This window comes from Hemicordylus capensis, chromosome 5 (genome assembly GCF_027244095.1).
Source record: "Hemicordylus capensis ecotype Gifberg chromosome 5, rHemCap1.1.pri, whole genome shotgun sequence".
Taxonomy (NCBI): domain Eukaryota; kingdom Metazoa; phylum Chordata; class Lepidosauria; order Squamata; family Cordylidae; genus Hemicordylus; species Hemicordylus capensis.
In genome coordinates, this window is record NC_069661.1 from 88213123 (window position 1) to 88229351 (window position 16229).

Sequence of the window (16229 nt, forward strand, 5' to 3'; positions counted from 1 at the left end):
AGCCCCAAATCACCCGAAATTGCTCGTTTCGGGCACAGAGCGTTCTGTGCCCGAAATTTTTTGCACATCCCTACTCTCTACAGGATCCCCACTGGGACAAACTTTTAAGTAACAAGACATAAAAGATACTGGAAAGGATACAACAATGTCTTTTTGTAATGACACCCACGTCTTTGTCATTTGCATATTCTTTCTATAGTTCTGCAGTCATTCTGACACTGCAGGTGGAAAAATGTCTAGTTACTATGCTTTTGTAGGATGCACTGAGAAATGTCTAGCAACAATGTCTTGGAATCAGAGGATGCCAAGAGAAACAATATTTTGGATTCATACAACTGTATGTGCTGAATTTGTAGATTTGGAAATTAGAAAAGAAATAATAAGGGGGGGGCGCTCTAAGTAATTACTTTCAAAATGTGCTCTGAAAAGAAATGTTTAAATTTTCAATATTTATGTCTGTAAAGCCTTGAACCTTAGACCACATATGTATGAGCATCTTTAATTATATTCATGTCAAGGTCTGGTGTGCCACTGAAAGCAATGAGACTCCACTGGGCACTAATCAGCTGCTTAAGCTTTGGTCAATGTTATGGGTAGGTCATGGGACTTAATTGAGCACAAGAGGAATTAACTATTAGCACATATTACTTTGACTGGCTTGAAGCACACAAACCAACCAAGTCAAGGACCTTATGTTTTTGAAACCCTACCCTACAGTCATCCAGATACCATTACCAACAATTGATATAAAGTTTTGTTAAGGAAATTGCACTCGAAGAACAAGCCTTTCCAAGATAACCCTATTAAACGTATCAAAAGACTAAAAGCCACATCAAAGTGATTTTGTTTTTCTTACTGTACTATGAAAATAACATTTTGTTTACAATAAATTTAATTTTAAAAAACAAAGTATTATAATGTAATATAATTTACTGTAATTATATTTTATGTAATATAATTTAATTATATTATAATGTAATATAATTTATAATTTAATGAAAGTATTAAAATAATTAGAAATCAAGGTCCTAAAAGTGTATAAATGTTTGTGAATATTAATATGAGTCAGTATTAGGTATGCGAGTGGAATGTGTGTGTGTGTGTTTAAAAAAAACCCATAAAAGAATGAGAATATTGAGATAAGGAGTTATATCAATCTCTCACATGTAGTTTAAAAACTTTAACAAAGAAGTCATGCTAGCAGCTTCTAGCTTGGGAGAATCAGTGTACAGTTGACTCCAACGGAAACTCACTGATGTTCAAGAGGAAAAGAGCAAGAGGAAAAGTTACCACCTACACTTATCAAAAGGTAGAAATTCAAACCACAAATTGAGAGTGTGTTAGAAGTTCTCCTAACATTGTGACTTCCCTTTAATGGAAAATTCAATATAAATCTCACCAGTAGAACATATGGTGGAATAAAAAGCCTCAAAATATAATACAATGAACTTTTTTACATGACACAAGCTGCTTGAGTTACCCCAGGCGTCCCATGTCATCTGGAGCACCAGGAGCCCTGCGGCCCCAGCTACTGCAGTCCTGGGTAGCCTAGCTCTTCTACCCAGGGCTTTACCAAGGTAAAATTAACCTATGGTTTGTTCTACCTTGGTAGGTGATTGTGTGCATGATTGCCCCCAAATAGCTGGGCTCCCTACTGGCCCACTGCCCTTTTTGGCCATGCAGAGCAGAAAGATTGACCATCCAGAGCGGAGCAGCTGCAATACTAAGATTTTCCGCTCTGCTGCTTGTGTGCTGCATTCTGGTTCCATGGAGGACCCAGCATGAGCTTTCTTCCTCCCATCAGCACTCTGCCACCCCAAAGAGTGTGTGGGCACACAATTGGTGAAGTTCTGGGCATTTGTTGATCATCCGTGGGGAGGTTGGTCAGAGCCTAACTCCTTTCCAGCCCTTTGAAGCATGAGGGTGAGTGGTCTGTATACAACATTATTATCTACATATTGTGGAGTGAAAAGTCTCAAAATGGAATAAAATATCTACAGAGCAAATTGTAGCCAAAATCGCAAGGTATTTCAAAGGCAAGACTGAAAAACATGGACTCTAGACAATAGTGTCATGGTGTGGGACTGGAGGTTCAAAGACTCTCTGCTTGATGTAGGACTCTGGACTATAATGATTGTTGCATGATTAGCTCAACTTTGTGATGCCTTATGCCACAGGCATATGCAGAAGCTGTATGATAGATCCTATGCATCATTATGTTTCTGTCGCTATGTCAGGACTATGTCTATGTCAGGTGGAAAATTCTTCAAAAGCTTCTCAGGGTGGGGTAGGCTATGGTGGGCATCCAGGGAACAACGGAGTCTAGGATTGATAAGGGAAAAGTACCTTCAGGGATTGTGCAGGACAGGAAGCTAGAGAAACAATCAGCAGCAGTAACAGCAGAAAGCAGTGCAGGCCCAGTAATGCAATGAAACAAAGTTGCAGGAACATTCACAAGCTTTGCAGGCTCACACTCTTAGCTGGTTCAAAATCTCATTGGCAATTGTTATAGCTGCTTCCCTCACAAACACAAAGTCATCTTATATAGATTTAACGTAGAGTTTATTCAGCAACAACTCCATTTTCTCCTCCTCCTTTCCCTTTCTGACTCCACCTGACACACGGGCGCGGGGGGGTAATACCAATACCAATTGGGTGTACCAATCAGAAGGCAGAGCAAAGAGATGCCAGCAATGGGGGCGGGAGACAAAGAGTGAGACCCCTGCTTACTATCTGTATTCCTAATGCTGCTAGTGGGAACTAGGACAGAAGGTGCAAACAGACGATGCAACTGGAGCTGCAACTCCAACAAAAGCAGCTGTCACTAGCCCTCTTCAGACTTTATGAATCATAACTGAGCACTGCTCATGAGTGGGGAAGCAGGGAGGATGTTCTGCCCCCTGCTGTCACTCATCCTCCCTGCACGCAACAACCATGCTTGCAGCACTGTTTGTCTGGAGGGGGACAGTGCCATAAACATCATGACTGGTGATCATCATGCTTACCTGTGGCACCTGTTGGAAGTGAAGGACTTTGCGCTGTCTCTTGTCTCAGTGACATAGGAGGGCAGACTAGTGAGTCAGAGGGCTAGAGGGTCAAGACATTGGTCATCCCTTCTCTACTGCTCTGACACTATCCCTTTGGAATGTAGATTGCTACTCTTAGGGACTAACTTCCTTCCTTCCTGTTTTGCACTTCCTCCTTCCCTTCTCTTCCTGTTCCTTCTACCTTGCAACATGCAAGCTCCTCTCCCCTGCACCATGTGTGCAGAGATGCAGAATCCATCTGCATCCAGCTAGCTAGCTAGATTAGAGATCCTAACTCCTCACTTTCCTATCTAGAATGGAGTTCTTTAATAAATGCCATATATATTGATTTGTAACTACCGGTATGAACTGGCTCCAACTCTCAGCATAAACGCATGCCTAACCAAATTCCGCTGTGTTGTGCCTCTGTGCACTCTGCTATAATGAAAAAGGGATTCTCTTACCAGAGAGAATTCCCAACAGCACCCAGGTTGCCAGCAACCTCCTCTTCTTTCCTCGGGCATATTGCAAGCTTTTCAAGGAATGTGAGGACAGTTACTTCTTACAAAAGATCACAAGGGTCAGATTGGACCCAAACAGCTGCTCAGATGTGGAGAAAGCCGCAGCTGGTGGGCTTTCTCCTTAGCCAGTGGGCTTTCTCCTGCATATTTCTCCTGTGCATTTGCTTAAAATAATGTATTCAGGTTGAAGGTTTTTGGATTTTTATTCAAACACACACACATACCTGATAAGTTTCTTAACAGGGGCTGACATCCTGACTAGCACTGTGCTCATGCAGCAGTGCCAGGATTAACTCTGCCTAGTTAGGCAAAGAGGCACTTTTTAAACATGGTGATTCTCTTTATTTAGCAGGGGGAGAGCAACTGGCCCTATCCACCCCCAGCACAGTACCTCCAGTGACTGTTGCTGGTGTCTATCTTATATTTCTTTTTAGATTGTGAGACCTTTGGGGACAGGGATCCATCTTGTTTGTTTGTTTGTTTGTTATTTCTCTATGCAAACCACTTTGAACACTTTTGTTAAAAAATGGTATATAAATATTTGTTGAAATTTGAAGATCCAGAGTACCACTGTGTCATTTTGTGCATGGGGGAAGCAACAGTATTTGACAATCACCCTTACCTTATGAAGCCCCTTGTGCATCAGAAAAATATGTTCCAAAGGGCTGTGAAACCCTTAGGGACATCTTTTTGGGACACACAATGAGCTTCAGAGGGAAGGGGAAGTCAAAATGTTCATTTTGACTGTCATTGGACAGTCTCAGACCCACGAGTGCAATGGAGCAGCAGCAGTCTGGATGCTGACATGGATTCACATGTGCCTTGTCAGCACTGGTATCAACCAGTGTCTTTATGCCACCTTTATGCATTATATATTTTGTAAACATTCCTATGGCAAAATACATGTGTTGCTACATTGTATTCATGACAGAATCATGCCATCTTCTCCATAACTGGCCATTGATAGCCCCTGATATAGTTTGATTGATTGGTCGGTCAATAAAAGATATTACAAAAATAGCAAAAAAATGCTTGTGCTGTTTCCTTTTAAGGAAATTGAAGTGTGCTCCTTGGACTGCCATGTAAGCATACTTGGAATCAGTGTCCTTGAAGGCATATTATGTGTACAAATAAGCCCTATTCACAAGTTACGTTCAATGCACAAACAATGGTACACTTCATATCTGTAGCCTGTGTTTGAGGGGCCTGTACTCAGGTCCACCTTTTAAATGAATCCATGTACAAGCATTCACAGAAAAATGTGTACATGTGTAGCATCTGTAACATCTGAACATAATCGAACATCTGAATAGGGCTATAGATATAAATAAAATCAGAATTTATCTGATGGCATTTTCAGCTCAGTACAGAAAGGAGTGCTTACACATGCATTGTAGAATGTGGAGCTGGTTTTATCACCTTTTTGAGACAGAGGAAGCTACTTATGGATGTGGATTTTAAAACATCAGCACATGTGGTACAAGAAGTCCATATAGAGTTTTGTTACCCCTTCTTTGCATTTGTGCACCTTTTGGAAGTTTGGAACTCATGAAGCTATAAAACGAAGGGATTATTGAAAGAATAGTTGGGTGCTTTTAGATTTTATGTATTAGCCCATATGAAATATTAACATAATGGGTATTATTGGTTATTTTAATGTGTATGTATATGTGAATTTTGATGATTTTAAGGATTTATGTATTGATTTGAGTATATATGTGGGTAATTCTAAAACAGTATATATTAAATATCCAGCAACTTTCATCCTTTGGTATGTTTTGAGAAAAATCCTTACAATATTAGGTTGCAGTTGAATGTGTCCCCTTAATGTCTTTTTACAGATTTGTTTAATATTGCATACAGCAAAGGTTTTGTGTGGGTGGGTTCTTGTGGTGCAATATAGAGTTTCTATTGGACTCACCTAGTTCCTTCTTCTTTTTGTTGCCATTCTTTCACCTGAAACATGTCCTTTATTTTTTTATTTATTTTTGTGGGGGGAACTCTTTAAAAAGTTGAAAAACTTCTGTGGAGAGGGGTGGGAAAGTTGGCCTCATGACTGTAAACTATGAGAGCAGGTCCACCCTCCCCTGTGCCAGGGATGCACCTAGGCAATTGGGGTGCCTCCAGCAGCCACCCTGCGCCCATCATGCCATGCCTCTGTTTTTTGTTTTTGCATAATTCAAGCCACCATGGCATGTGTGTGGCTGAGGGGTAGGTCGGGGGGGGGAGCTGAAAAGGAATTGCCTCCCACCCCCCACCCCCATGGTGGTGACTGGAGTGACCACTCGGCCTGTCCATTCGGCCCAGAGGCTCTTGTTTACTGCGAGGCGCTACAGCGCACCGGTGCAGTTAAAATAGATTGCCACAAGCCCATGATGCCACGCGCTGGAGCGCCTCGCAGTTATCAAGAGCCACTGGGCTGAATAGACAAGCCCAGCGGTCACTTCGGACAACACTGGGGGAGCAGGTAGGCAAGTCTTGCTAAGCTCACTCCCCAGCTGCCACTCCTCGCTTAAATTATACAAAACAAAAACACCGGACGTACGGTGTGGTGAGGCGGGCACAGGTGGTTGCAGGAGGGGGGCCCCCCTGACCATTTGGAGTCTGCCCCTGGAGGCCATGGACCAGGGCCCCAATGTCCGGGGGTAAGAGTACCTCTGCCCCCTCCCACCATACCAACCAGTCAATCCTCAAGGAAAAACATTCTGAGCAAAAAACACTCTGAGCAAAGTGACTTTCTACAGCAACTGAGTGCTTCCGTATTTCTATGTGACACCTTTTTGCTTCCTGATAAAATAATATACTGGGGAGTAATTGCAGTGCTGTTGGTGGCGGCAGCAGCCAGAGGGGCAGGAAGTGAGGGATACATACTAGCTGACAGAATGTCAACAAAACATTAAGCAAAAGCACTTCCAACAACAACATATGGTTTAACTATAGTGGCAGAAATAATAGCTGTAAGGAGGCAATCGCTAGAATGCCTAAAAATGTAAGAGTAGCATCTTTAGCGGGATTCATCCATCCCCTGTGGGGCCATGAGCTACCATGGAGGGTCTTTTGAGAGGACAGAGAGGAGGTCCCTTTGTCCAATGTTCATTTTAATGTGCAGTACATCAAACTATATGCAGCAGAAACTAAGGTTTTGTACAGCTGGGCCTATTGAGTTTAATAAGGATGTGGGTTGTTTCCTAAGAAGAAACAGAGGGGGCGGGGATAATTGTTTGCTTTCCGTTGTCATAACCTTATACTAAAAGTACATTACAGCCTTCTGTTGCGCCCTCTCATTCTTTGTGGGCCATCTTCCTTTTTTGTGCTTCCCCTCTTTCTTTGTCCTTCTTATTTCCCCTCCATCCCTCTCGGTCACTTTCGATTCATTCGCCTTTTTCCTACTGTAAGCAAATTCTGAAGGAAGGGGATGCTTGTGGGTAGGGGTGGGCTGCAGCCGCTGCTTGTGCAGTTGGACACAAAGTTTATAATAAACCTGCATGCTTCCTCTGTAACATGTAAGGATACAAAGGCAACAGCCGCACCCACTGCATGTCCCCAGCATCTGGGATTCTGCCTGTGCACCTGGAGGTTCTCTATAGCCATCATGACTAATAGCCACAGAGGGATCTCTCCTCCTCCATGAATGTTTCTAACCCCCTTTCAAGCCCATCTAAGCCAGTGGTCATCACCGCATCTAGAGGTGGTGAGTTCCACAAGTTAGTTGGTTTTCTTTTTGTGTATTCTGAACAGAGACAGGCCTCAGTGCTGAATGTGATTTAGAGGAATTTCCTAGCTAAAGGACTTCAGCAAGTGATTAGGTGGAAATCTAATCTAAGTGATTAGGTGGGAAATTAGCTGGGGACATGCAATGGATGTGGCTGTTGCCTTTGCCCTCTTACATGTTACAGAGGACTCATGCAAGGCTTATTATAAACTTTGTGTCCAACTGTACAAGCGGCAGCTGCAGCCCACCCCTATCCACAAGCATCCCCTTCCTTCAGAATTTGTTAACAGAAGGGGAAAGTCAAATGAATAGAAAGTGACATGTGGGGAGCAGGGAGGGCAGGACTGGGATGACTCGCCCCTGGTGCTCTGACACTTTGAGCTGCACCCCCAAGACAGTGTTTGGATTCAAACCAGAGCCAGCATGACCAGTAACAGTAACTTGTGACTTCACAGTCAGCCACAGAATTCTGCCATCATGGTTCCCCTTGGAAACCTGCAAAGATTCTGCAGCAGGCTCACTTGGCAGCATTTTAGATTAGCTGAAGCATCTTTGATAAATTGGCTGTCTTCGGCTGTCAGTTTATTAGCAGCTTATCAGCTTAGTTGTCAAGATGGGTGGCTGTTGGTCATGTGTGGCCTGCAGGTAAGTCTCTGGCATGGTGGGTGAAGCAAAATCTAATGGCGCACACGCGTGGACCTGGTTTTAAAAGATGCCCTTCCGTTGTTTTAGCCTGTCTGGGTAGAGAACTGAAGCCCAGCCTGCTGTGTTCACACGTGTTTGTGCTCCCTGTGGGAACTTCAGTGGTCACAAGTTCACCACCACTATTCACACCACACAGCTTCTCCTTGAAATGCAGGCGGCCCTCGAAGGTCACCTGCTTGGCTGATTTCCACTGTGTTTCTTAAGCTTGGAGGTCCTAGACCAGTGAAGCTGTATCACCCAGGAGCTACTGGCTGGCTCCTGTGGGCCCACTTGGGGGGTTGTGGGGAAATCCTGCCCACCAGTTGAAGCTGACTTCAAAAGCTGCCCCCCAGCACCCCCATGTTATTTCCAAGAACATGCCTAACCTTTTCTGCTTTCATGTTCCCATAGGTCTCACCCAGAGGCAGAACCAAAGTGAGTTGCTCTCCTCTCTACCCTTAACTCCTCTTAATGTTTTTGGCTCTGGTGTGGCCAGCTGAAGGGATGGGGGGGGTAATGAGGGGGAGGTGTTCAGACATAGCCCAAACCCAGGTGTGGCATATATTGCCTCATCAAGGTGAGCTCATCTCCTTTCCATGTTCAGAATGCCAGTAATTGGCTGCTGAATCAAATGCCAGTTTCATCAACTGTCCCCTTGATACCTTTGGCAGGCTGCCTCCCTCCTATTTAAAACACAAAACAGCATGTATGTGTCCCTTTGTGGAGGGGACTTTTTAAAAAGTGGGGAAATTACACTGGAGAGGGGTGGGAACACTGGCCTCATGGCTGTGAACTATGAGAGCAGGCCCACCCCCCGCCCCGCCACAACCAGTCAATCCTTAATGAAAAATACTCTAAGCAAAATGCAGTGAGTGATATTCAACAGCAATTACATTCACTGCTCCCAACTATGGAATCATTCAAAATTAGCAGGGCCAGCTAGAAGGATTGGGGAGAGGACATACTTGGCTGCATGTGAATTAAAATTAGAGGGAGGGCACATACTAGTAATACCCCTAGTAATACTAGTAATACCCCAAGTATTACTGGGGGAGGAGACCCTCTCTTTCCTGTGATTTACTACTAAGAATATTTCTCCTTATCTCTGCAGGGATGAAGATGAAGAGGGGGCACTGACAGGTAAGTGGATGATTAGAGTGCCTGCTTCTCCTCAGGGCTCCCCAGCCCCCCAGGGAAAGCCTCCTTGGAGAACTGTTTCTCTTAGACAATGGAGAGAGATGGGCAGACATCCATCTGATGGATGAATAGCAGGAGGGCAGGTTCAGCCACCTCTATCCTTTGCTGTAGATGCAGCCGAAAGTGTTAGAGGAGACGGGGGGGGGGGGGGCTCTGTGAGTCACATCTAGCTAGCCTCCATTCGAGGAGGAGATGGGGAAAGGGCTGTGGCAGCAGGCAGGTAGGTTTGGTCATTCTCCTTTAGAGGTTGTGCACTTTTGAAAAAGTCCAGCGAGAACCCTTTGCCCACACCCAGCCCCAAAACATCCTCTGGGTCTTTTTCTCCCTGCCTTCAAGAAGAGGAAGCTAATTATTTCCAAAGTATCTCATTTTTTGACAATTACATGGGTCAAGATGGAATTGGAAGATCACCTGAAAAAACGGGCAACATTTCCTGGCCAATGTGCTCTGAGCTTGGTCCAAAGAAACTCTTTCTTTCTCCAACCACAGTTTTCTACCTCTAGGAGCCAGGCCCGCATTCCTGAGATCACAGCTATGCTTCCTGCTTATGGCATCCAGGCAGATTTTCAAGACCCCCCACCCCACTAGGCCAAGAGGCTGTAACTGGGGGTTGGTTCGTGAGCCAGAGATTGTCCATGTCAACTATCAGCTCCTATTCTGCTCAAAGGAGAAGCTTCTTTCCTCACACAGAAGAGAGAGCCCATAGCCCAGTAGTGGAACAATTGCTTTGCATGCACAAGGTCTCCTGTTGAGACTTCATCATCTTCTGTTAAAGGATCTTAGCTAGCTAGGAAAAGGCCTCTGCCCAAGAGCGGCTGCCAGCCAGAGTAGGGCAAAGAGAGCCAAGAGTATGACTTGGTAGAAGGCAGCTGCACTTGTATGTACAGCAGACAGAACCTGGCCATTGCACTCCTTTCTCAAGTGTACTTGGTGAGGGCTGTCTTGCCAGTCAGTGCTATGCAATGTACTCCTCTTCATTCCTTGCTTGTTTCCTTGGGTGGCCCACCTCACCCACAATCCCAGGCTACTTCCCAGCTGACTAACCTAGGCAGAAAAGGGAGGCCATTTCTATCAGGCCTACAAGCCACGATCATTTCCTGATTCCTGCATTATTTCCCCTCTTTCAGGTCATCCCAGAAACACAACCCATGTTGCACCATTTTATTGGGGACTCCCCAAAGTTTTGGGGGACACTCTGGGGAAAGAGTTCATTGAGGAACCCTCCATGCCAGAACCCCTTCCAGCACCTCACATCACCAACAACATCCTGGGGGAAGTGGTCACTGAAGAACTCTCCGTGCTAGAAACCCTTCCATAAACTCACATCACCGATGACATCCTGGGGGAAGTGCTCACTGAGGAACCCTGCATGCCGGAACCACTTCCAGCACCTCGCATCACTGACAACATCCTGGAGGAAGTGCTCACTGAGGAACTCTCCATGCCAGAACCTCTTCCAGCACCTCGTATCACCAACGACATCCTTGGCGAAGAGCTCACTGAGGAACCCTCCGTGACATAACCCCTTCCAGCACCTCGCATGACCAATGACATCCTGGGGGAAGCGCTCATTGAGGAACCCTCTATGCCAGAACCCCTTCCAGCACCTCACATCACCAACAACCTACTGGGGGAAGCGCTCATTGAGGAACCCTCCATGCCGGAACCCCTTCCAGCATCTCACATCACCAACGACATCCTGGAGGAAGAGCTCACTGAGGAACCCTCCGTGCCAGAACCTTTTCCAGCACCTGGCATAACCAATGACATCCTGGAGGAAGAGTTCACTGAGGAACCCTCCATGCCAGAACCTCTTACAGCACCTCACATCACCAACGACATCCTGGGGGAAGAGCTCACAGAGGAACCCTCTGTGCCAGAACCCCTTCCAGTACCTCGCATCACCAATGACATCCTGGGGAAAGCGCTCATTGAGGAACCCTCCATGCCAGAACCACTTCCAGCAACTCACATCACCAATGAGATCCTGGGGCAAGCGCTCACTGAGGAACCCTCCATGCCAGAACCACTTCCAGCACCTCGCATGATGACCAATGACATCCTGGGGGAAGAGCTCACTGAGGAACCCTCCATGCCAGAACCTCTTCCACCACCTTGTATCACCAACAACATCCTGGGGGAAGAGCTCACTGAGGAACCCTTCATGCCAGAACCTCTTTCAGCACCTTGCATGACCAATGACATCCTGGAGGAAGAGTTCACTGAGGAACCCTCCATACCAGAACCTCTTCCAGCACCTCACATCACCAACCACATCCTGGGCGAAGTGCTCATTGAGGAACTCTCCGTGCCAGAACCCTTTCCAGCAACTCACATCTCCAATGACAGCTCATTCCATCCTCACAGACACTCCAAAGGAAGCAGCTTCTGTGTCAGAGCCCTTACTAGAGCCTTCCATTGCTGATAATTATCTTCAGCAAGAAGTAGAACTCCTCAAAGGGTTACAGCATGACTATGTCCAGCAGTGTAAGTATTGCAACACCTCAGAAACCTTTTGCATATACACCCAGCACAAAGATCAGCTGCAGTTTTTATACCCAGCCCAGATGATGGACTAAGCCCTAAGACTTCCCTTTTTGCAAGTCACCAGCACTCAGCCTGGTCAGCACATACAACATTTGTTCCTTTTTGTTCTCTTTGTTGCAGAACTGAGGGTTCGCCGCATTTCCCAACAGTTCCCTCGTTCTCTCCGGGCCATCAACCTGCAAATCGGACACACGCAGACAAGGCTCATCCGCAGTGAAGTTTGGCTGCAGCGGTGGGAAAGGGAAGGTATGTTCACAGCATGCCCCTGAAATTGCTGCTGGGCTAAGAATGGCTCTTTTGTTTATTTCATGTTGAAATGCTTGATTTGAGTCTGCATCTAAGGTTTCAGGGGGGAGGCCTGTGAGTGGGTTGTCAGTGCTTGCTGAAGTGTTCCTTTGTTTTCTGTCTTTCATGTGTCCAAGCTGTAATGCCTGTAATCCAAGCAGCTTCTCAGAGTGAGCAGTGAGGGCAAGTGATGGTGGGTGTGGTAGGATGTCAGCCTTTGCAGCTGACCTCCTGCTTCTTCTTCTCTCTTGCAGATGTTCCTGCAGGCCCTGCTGCACTTCTCCAGCCCTCTGGGTCTGATACATCATTGTCCTATGCCTCCCTTGAGGTTGCCTTCATCCCAACCTCCACCTCCACCACTTCCCTCCTCCTGCATCCCTCTCCACCTCCTCCTCCTTCCCCACCTCCTCTGGAGCCGGACCTCAGCAATGTGAAAGAAACTCTGCAGAGTTTGGTAGAGATGCAGGTCCATCAGCTGCGTGACCATAAGTCTCACAGAGGCAGCACTCCATAACCTCTACCTTTTCTATCCTCATTGTGATTTTACAATCGAAAAAACTTATAGTCTAAAAACAGAGGCAGGGATACAACAGAAGTAAAGGGAAGCTGAGGTGGGGGCAAGTGGGGGAAAGATGTGTATGTATTTCAGCTGTACTTCCTTAGGACCAGGGAGACCCAGGTTTGAATTCTCATCCAGTCATGAAACTCTCTGGGTGACTTTGAGCCAGTCACTTGTCCCACAGCCTAATTTACCTCTTAGGGTTATTGTGAGGGAAAAAATAACCATGTATAAACCTCCCTGAGCTGCTTGAGGAAGAGCAGAATATGAATGCTAAAAGGACAACAAATATCAGCCCTTTTGAGTTTAAGCTGAGATGAAACAGGAAACCAAGGAGGATGATATACAATTGTGCATATTGCAAATCCTCCTTAAAGTGTCATCAATGTACATGGGCAAAAGTTCCCTGCCACCAGGAGCATACAGTCTAAAGTTTGGCTTTGGAGAGAGAAGTGAGGAAGAGGAGGAATGGGAGAGGAAAATATAAGGGGCATTCAATTCAAGCCGATGGAGCAGCCTCTAACTGAGGCATTATGCCAAAGGCTGCACAGTGGAGGTGGGTTTTCAGGTATCATTGGAGGGATAGGAGAGAGACGAGGGGCCACATCTGAGTGGCTGTTCCAGACCCAAGGGTCAGAGAGAGGGAAGAGAAAGAGTTGTTTTAGAGAGCAGGAGACCTTCAGGTGGCTCCTGAAGACAGAGAAGCTGGAAGAGCAAAAATCAACCTGACGAGGTGCGAGTTCACCGGGGGGGGGTACATAGCCATGGAGGGTTTTCAAGACAGAGAGGAGGAGTCTGTGCTGGGCATGGAAGGGGACTAGAAGTCTGTGCAGGGACTGACATGGTGGAGGACAGGCCCCTTCACCCTGTTTGTGTTCTCTCCTTCAAGGCCAAAGAGACCTCCGCAGCTGCCAGGAATGCTTATAAAGCTTCAAGGCACTGAAGGGACAATTGAGGTGGCTAAGGAGCAGACTGGCCAGGGTGGAAGCCACTATGGGGATCGTGGTTCCTCCAAGGGAGCTGGACGTTGCTGAGGAAGAAGGGGAAGGCAGATTAAAAGAGACAACTGTGCTACTATTTACATAAGTAGCAATAAAATGCTGTGTATATATTTTTTAAAAACTAAATATTTGTTTTAATAGGATGTAGAGATAGAACAGCAATAAAACTAGCATATTTATTGTTTAAAAAAACAAAATGTTTTATGTTAAAGAAAATACTTTTGTCTTGCTTTGAATATTCTTTGGGTAGAGTTGGGTAAAAAGGTCTTTGGGTCAAACTCAGCTACAGAAAAGACTCTCTTGGCCAGTCCACTCAGGGCCAAGAGATGTTTGAGAGGTTCAAGATGTAGCTCAAGATAGACAGTTCCTTGCCAGGAGGCTCATACAGAGCTTGTCTGCCCCAACATGTATGGCTAGGAGGCTGGATTTTGGCCCTGAAGAGGGATCTGCCCCGTGTGGAAGAGGATGGAATGGTGATGCGGAAGAGGAAGCTTGATTTAGGGCAGGGCTGCACAACTCCAGCCCTCCAGCTGCTGTTTGGCTACAGTTCCCATCAACCCTGACTATTGGCTACTGCGACTACTGGGGCCAATGGGAGCAGTAATCAAACAACAGCTGGAAGGCCCAAGTTCGAGGCCAAATGTTATTCTCAAGCCCTCTTATTTTCCACCAAGAGCCAAAGCAGCAGCTGGAGGCTTAGATCCAGGCGGAGTCAAACTGAGTGACTGATTTGGCCCTGGGGGAAGAGCTAGGAGGTGGCACCTCCATTTCCTTTGCAGGAAGAAAAGCCGTGGGGGTGGCTTTCTGTAGAGCATGACAGGAAAGAACCAAAAAAGGCAGCCTCCATATCAGGCCACCTCCCAGGACCTTCCAGCCTTGCTTGTACTCTGGCAGAAGAACCCAAGGAGACCACCTTTATATCATGAGAGCTCTGTATCAGACCTCCACCCAGGGCAATCCATCCCTGCTGATACTTCAGGGAAAGAGAATGAAGAGGCCCCCTACATAGCAGGCCTCCTCCCAAATGCAGGATCAGCAATGAGATTAGACCTTTAGCCTCCAGGCTGTTTTTCTGCCGGAGAAGAGAGAAGAAGGAAAGCCTGAAAGAGAGCACTTGTCACTGCAGATGTTAGATTTGATATGACAATGAAATAAGACAGCAATGCAGGGACCACTGCATTAGCTACACAACTCAGTGGTCGAATGCCTGTCCTTGACCATCTCTAAGAGCCCTTAAAGATGGTCAAGTGTAAGGACAAGAACATGTTTGCTCTTGAGGCTCATTGTGCATGCACTGAGAAGAATCATTAGAATCAACAGAAGATGCCTTCTTAATGGGATACATTGGGCTGAGTGTTTGCACCTAGAACAACACATCACCATGGGAGTGCTGTGCCCATGAATGCAGTAATGCAAAGAGGTGATGTTTCAGACAAATGGTGCGCCTAATTCAGACAGCTCTAGGCAACAAGCTTGATACTCTGGCAATGATTCAGGAATATCATCCAATCTTCAATGTCAGTTTCCTTTTAAAAGTGAAGAGAGAGTTTCTGTAATCCTGACACCATTATTACATTTTATTAACATTATGCTAACTGGATGGTCATACATTGATTTTCTTAAAAGGATTCAATTTCCTGGCCAGAGTGACCAACATTTAGTCTACTAATTGTTTTAACTTAAGAGAAATAAACAGCTCCAGGAGATATGACTGTTTTGGATGCCCCTTAATAAAAATGGAACTACTTTTATAGAATTTCCTTATTTTGCCAAGACCAGATGGCTGAATTTTGAAAGCACATTTAGCAAATAGTTTCTCTCTCTCTCTCTTTTCTTCTGATAGAGAATAGTTCATATCTGTATCAATATATGCCAGCCCAGGGCCAACTCCAAAAGTAAATGGGATATTTGGCCCCGGGGTCGGGGAGCCAACAAAACAGCAGCTGAAAGTCCCTTGCTGTTGCTTAGCAACCAATACACATCCCTTTGCTGTGGCTCAGCAAAATTGCCAAATCAGATCTCAACATGGATATCACAAGCCACTGCACACCTAACCATGACAGTGCCTGCAACGAGGCAAGAAAGGATGCATCTTGTCAAGAGAAAGGCACACCACCTGCATTCGAGGGTGGAACTTGGGGGGGCAGCCAGGGCATGTGCCCTAGGAGCCACTGAGGAGGGGGCACCACACCAGTTCCTGCCACCCCCACCCCATTGCCCACCGGCCCCGCCCCAGGGCCCCTCAGCCACTTGCCATCCTGCTTGCCTTGCCCTCCGGCTCTGGCCTAGGATCCAAGCGGCCTGCAAACTGCAGAGAGCTCTTCTTCTCGCCCCGCCTCTCAGCTGATTGGCAGGTGGGCGGGGCTTCCAGAGAGGCCTCCGTGTAGGCCTCCCTGAAGCCTGAACTTGGCATTCCCCTGCAAGCCAGGAAGGAGACAGGATGGAGGAGTTCTCTGCAGCAGACTCTCTGCCCAGACCATCCAACACAGCTTTTGCAAGGTAGACTGTGAATTCCTTTTTGTGGTTACCCTCCCCCCACCCCAGGTATATAGGGATCTGCTTGCCATAGGGCTTTGATATGGAGGGGGGGGAGACTGAGAAGTCTCTGAATATTTAATTTAAAACAGATTGAAACATTTCTGGCTTTCAATTTCTGGCTTTTTACTATCTAAAAAGGCCTGTTGCTTGTTTCATGGC

The 16229-nt window shown here is 46.2% G+C and overlaps 1 protein-coding gene across 2 annotated transcripts in view; it reads left to right on the forward strand.

The window, feature by feature from the left end:
* LOC128325874 (magnetosome-associated protein MamJ-like) overlaps window positions 1-15312 on the forward strand; it is a 35819-nt gene extending 20507 nt beyond the window's left edge. Inside the window, exons 1-5 of one of the 2 annotated variants that reach the window (XM_053251721.1) lie at window positions 7816-7904; window positions 8355-8378; window positions 9055-9083; window positions 10268-11627; window positions 11808-15312. In XM_053251721.1, the coding sequence (XP_053107696.1) occupies window positions 10681-11565 (885 nt within the window). In that variant the 5' untranslated portion in view covers window positions 7816-7904; window positions 8355-8378; window positions 9055-9083; window positions 10268-10680 and the 3' untranslated portion in view covers window positions 11566-11627; window positions 11808-15312. Of the gene's footprint in view, window positions 1-7815; window positions 7905-8354; window positions 8379-9054; window positions 9084-10267; window positions 11628-11807 lie in introns of those variants that run through there. The other variant, XM_053251720.1, reaches the window with a different exon arrangement.
* The last annotated feature ends 917 nt before the right edge of the window (window positions 15313-16229 follow it).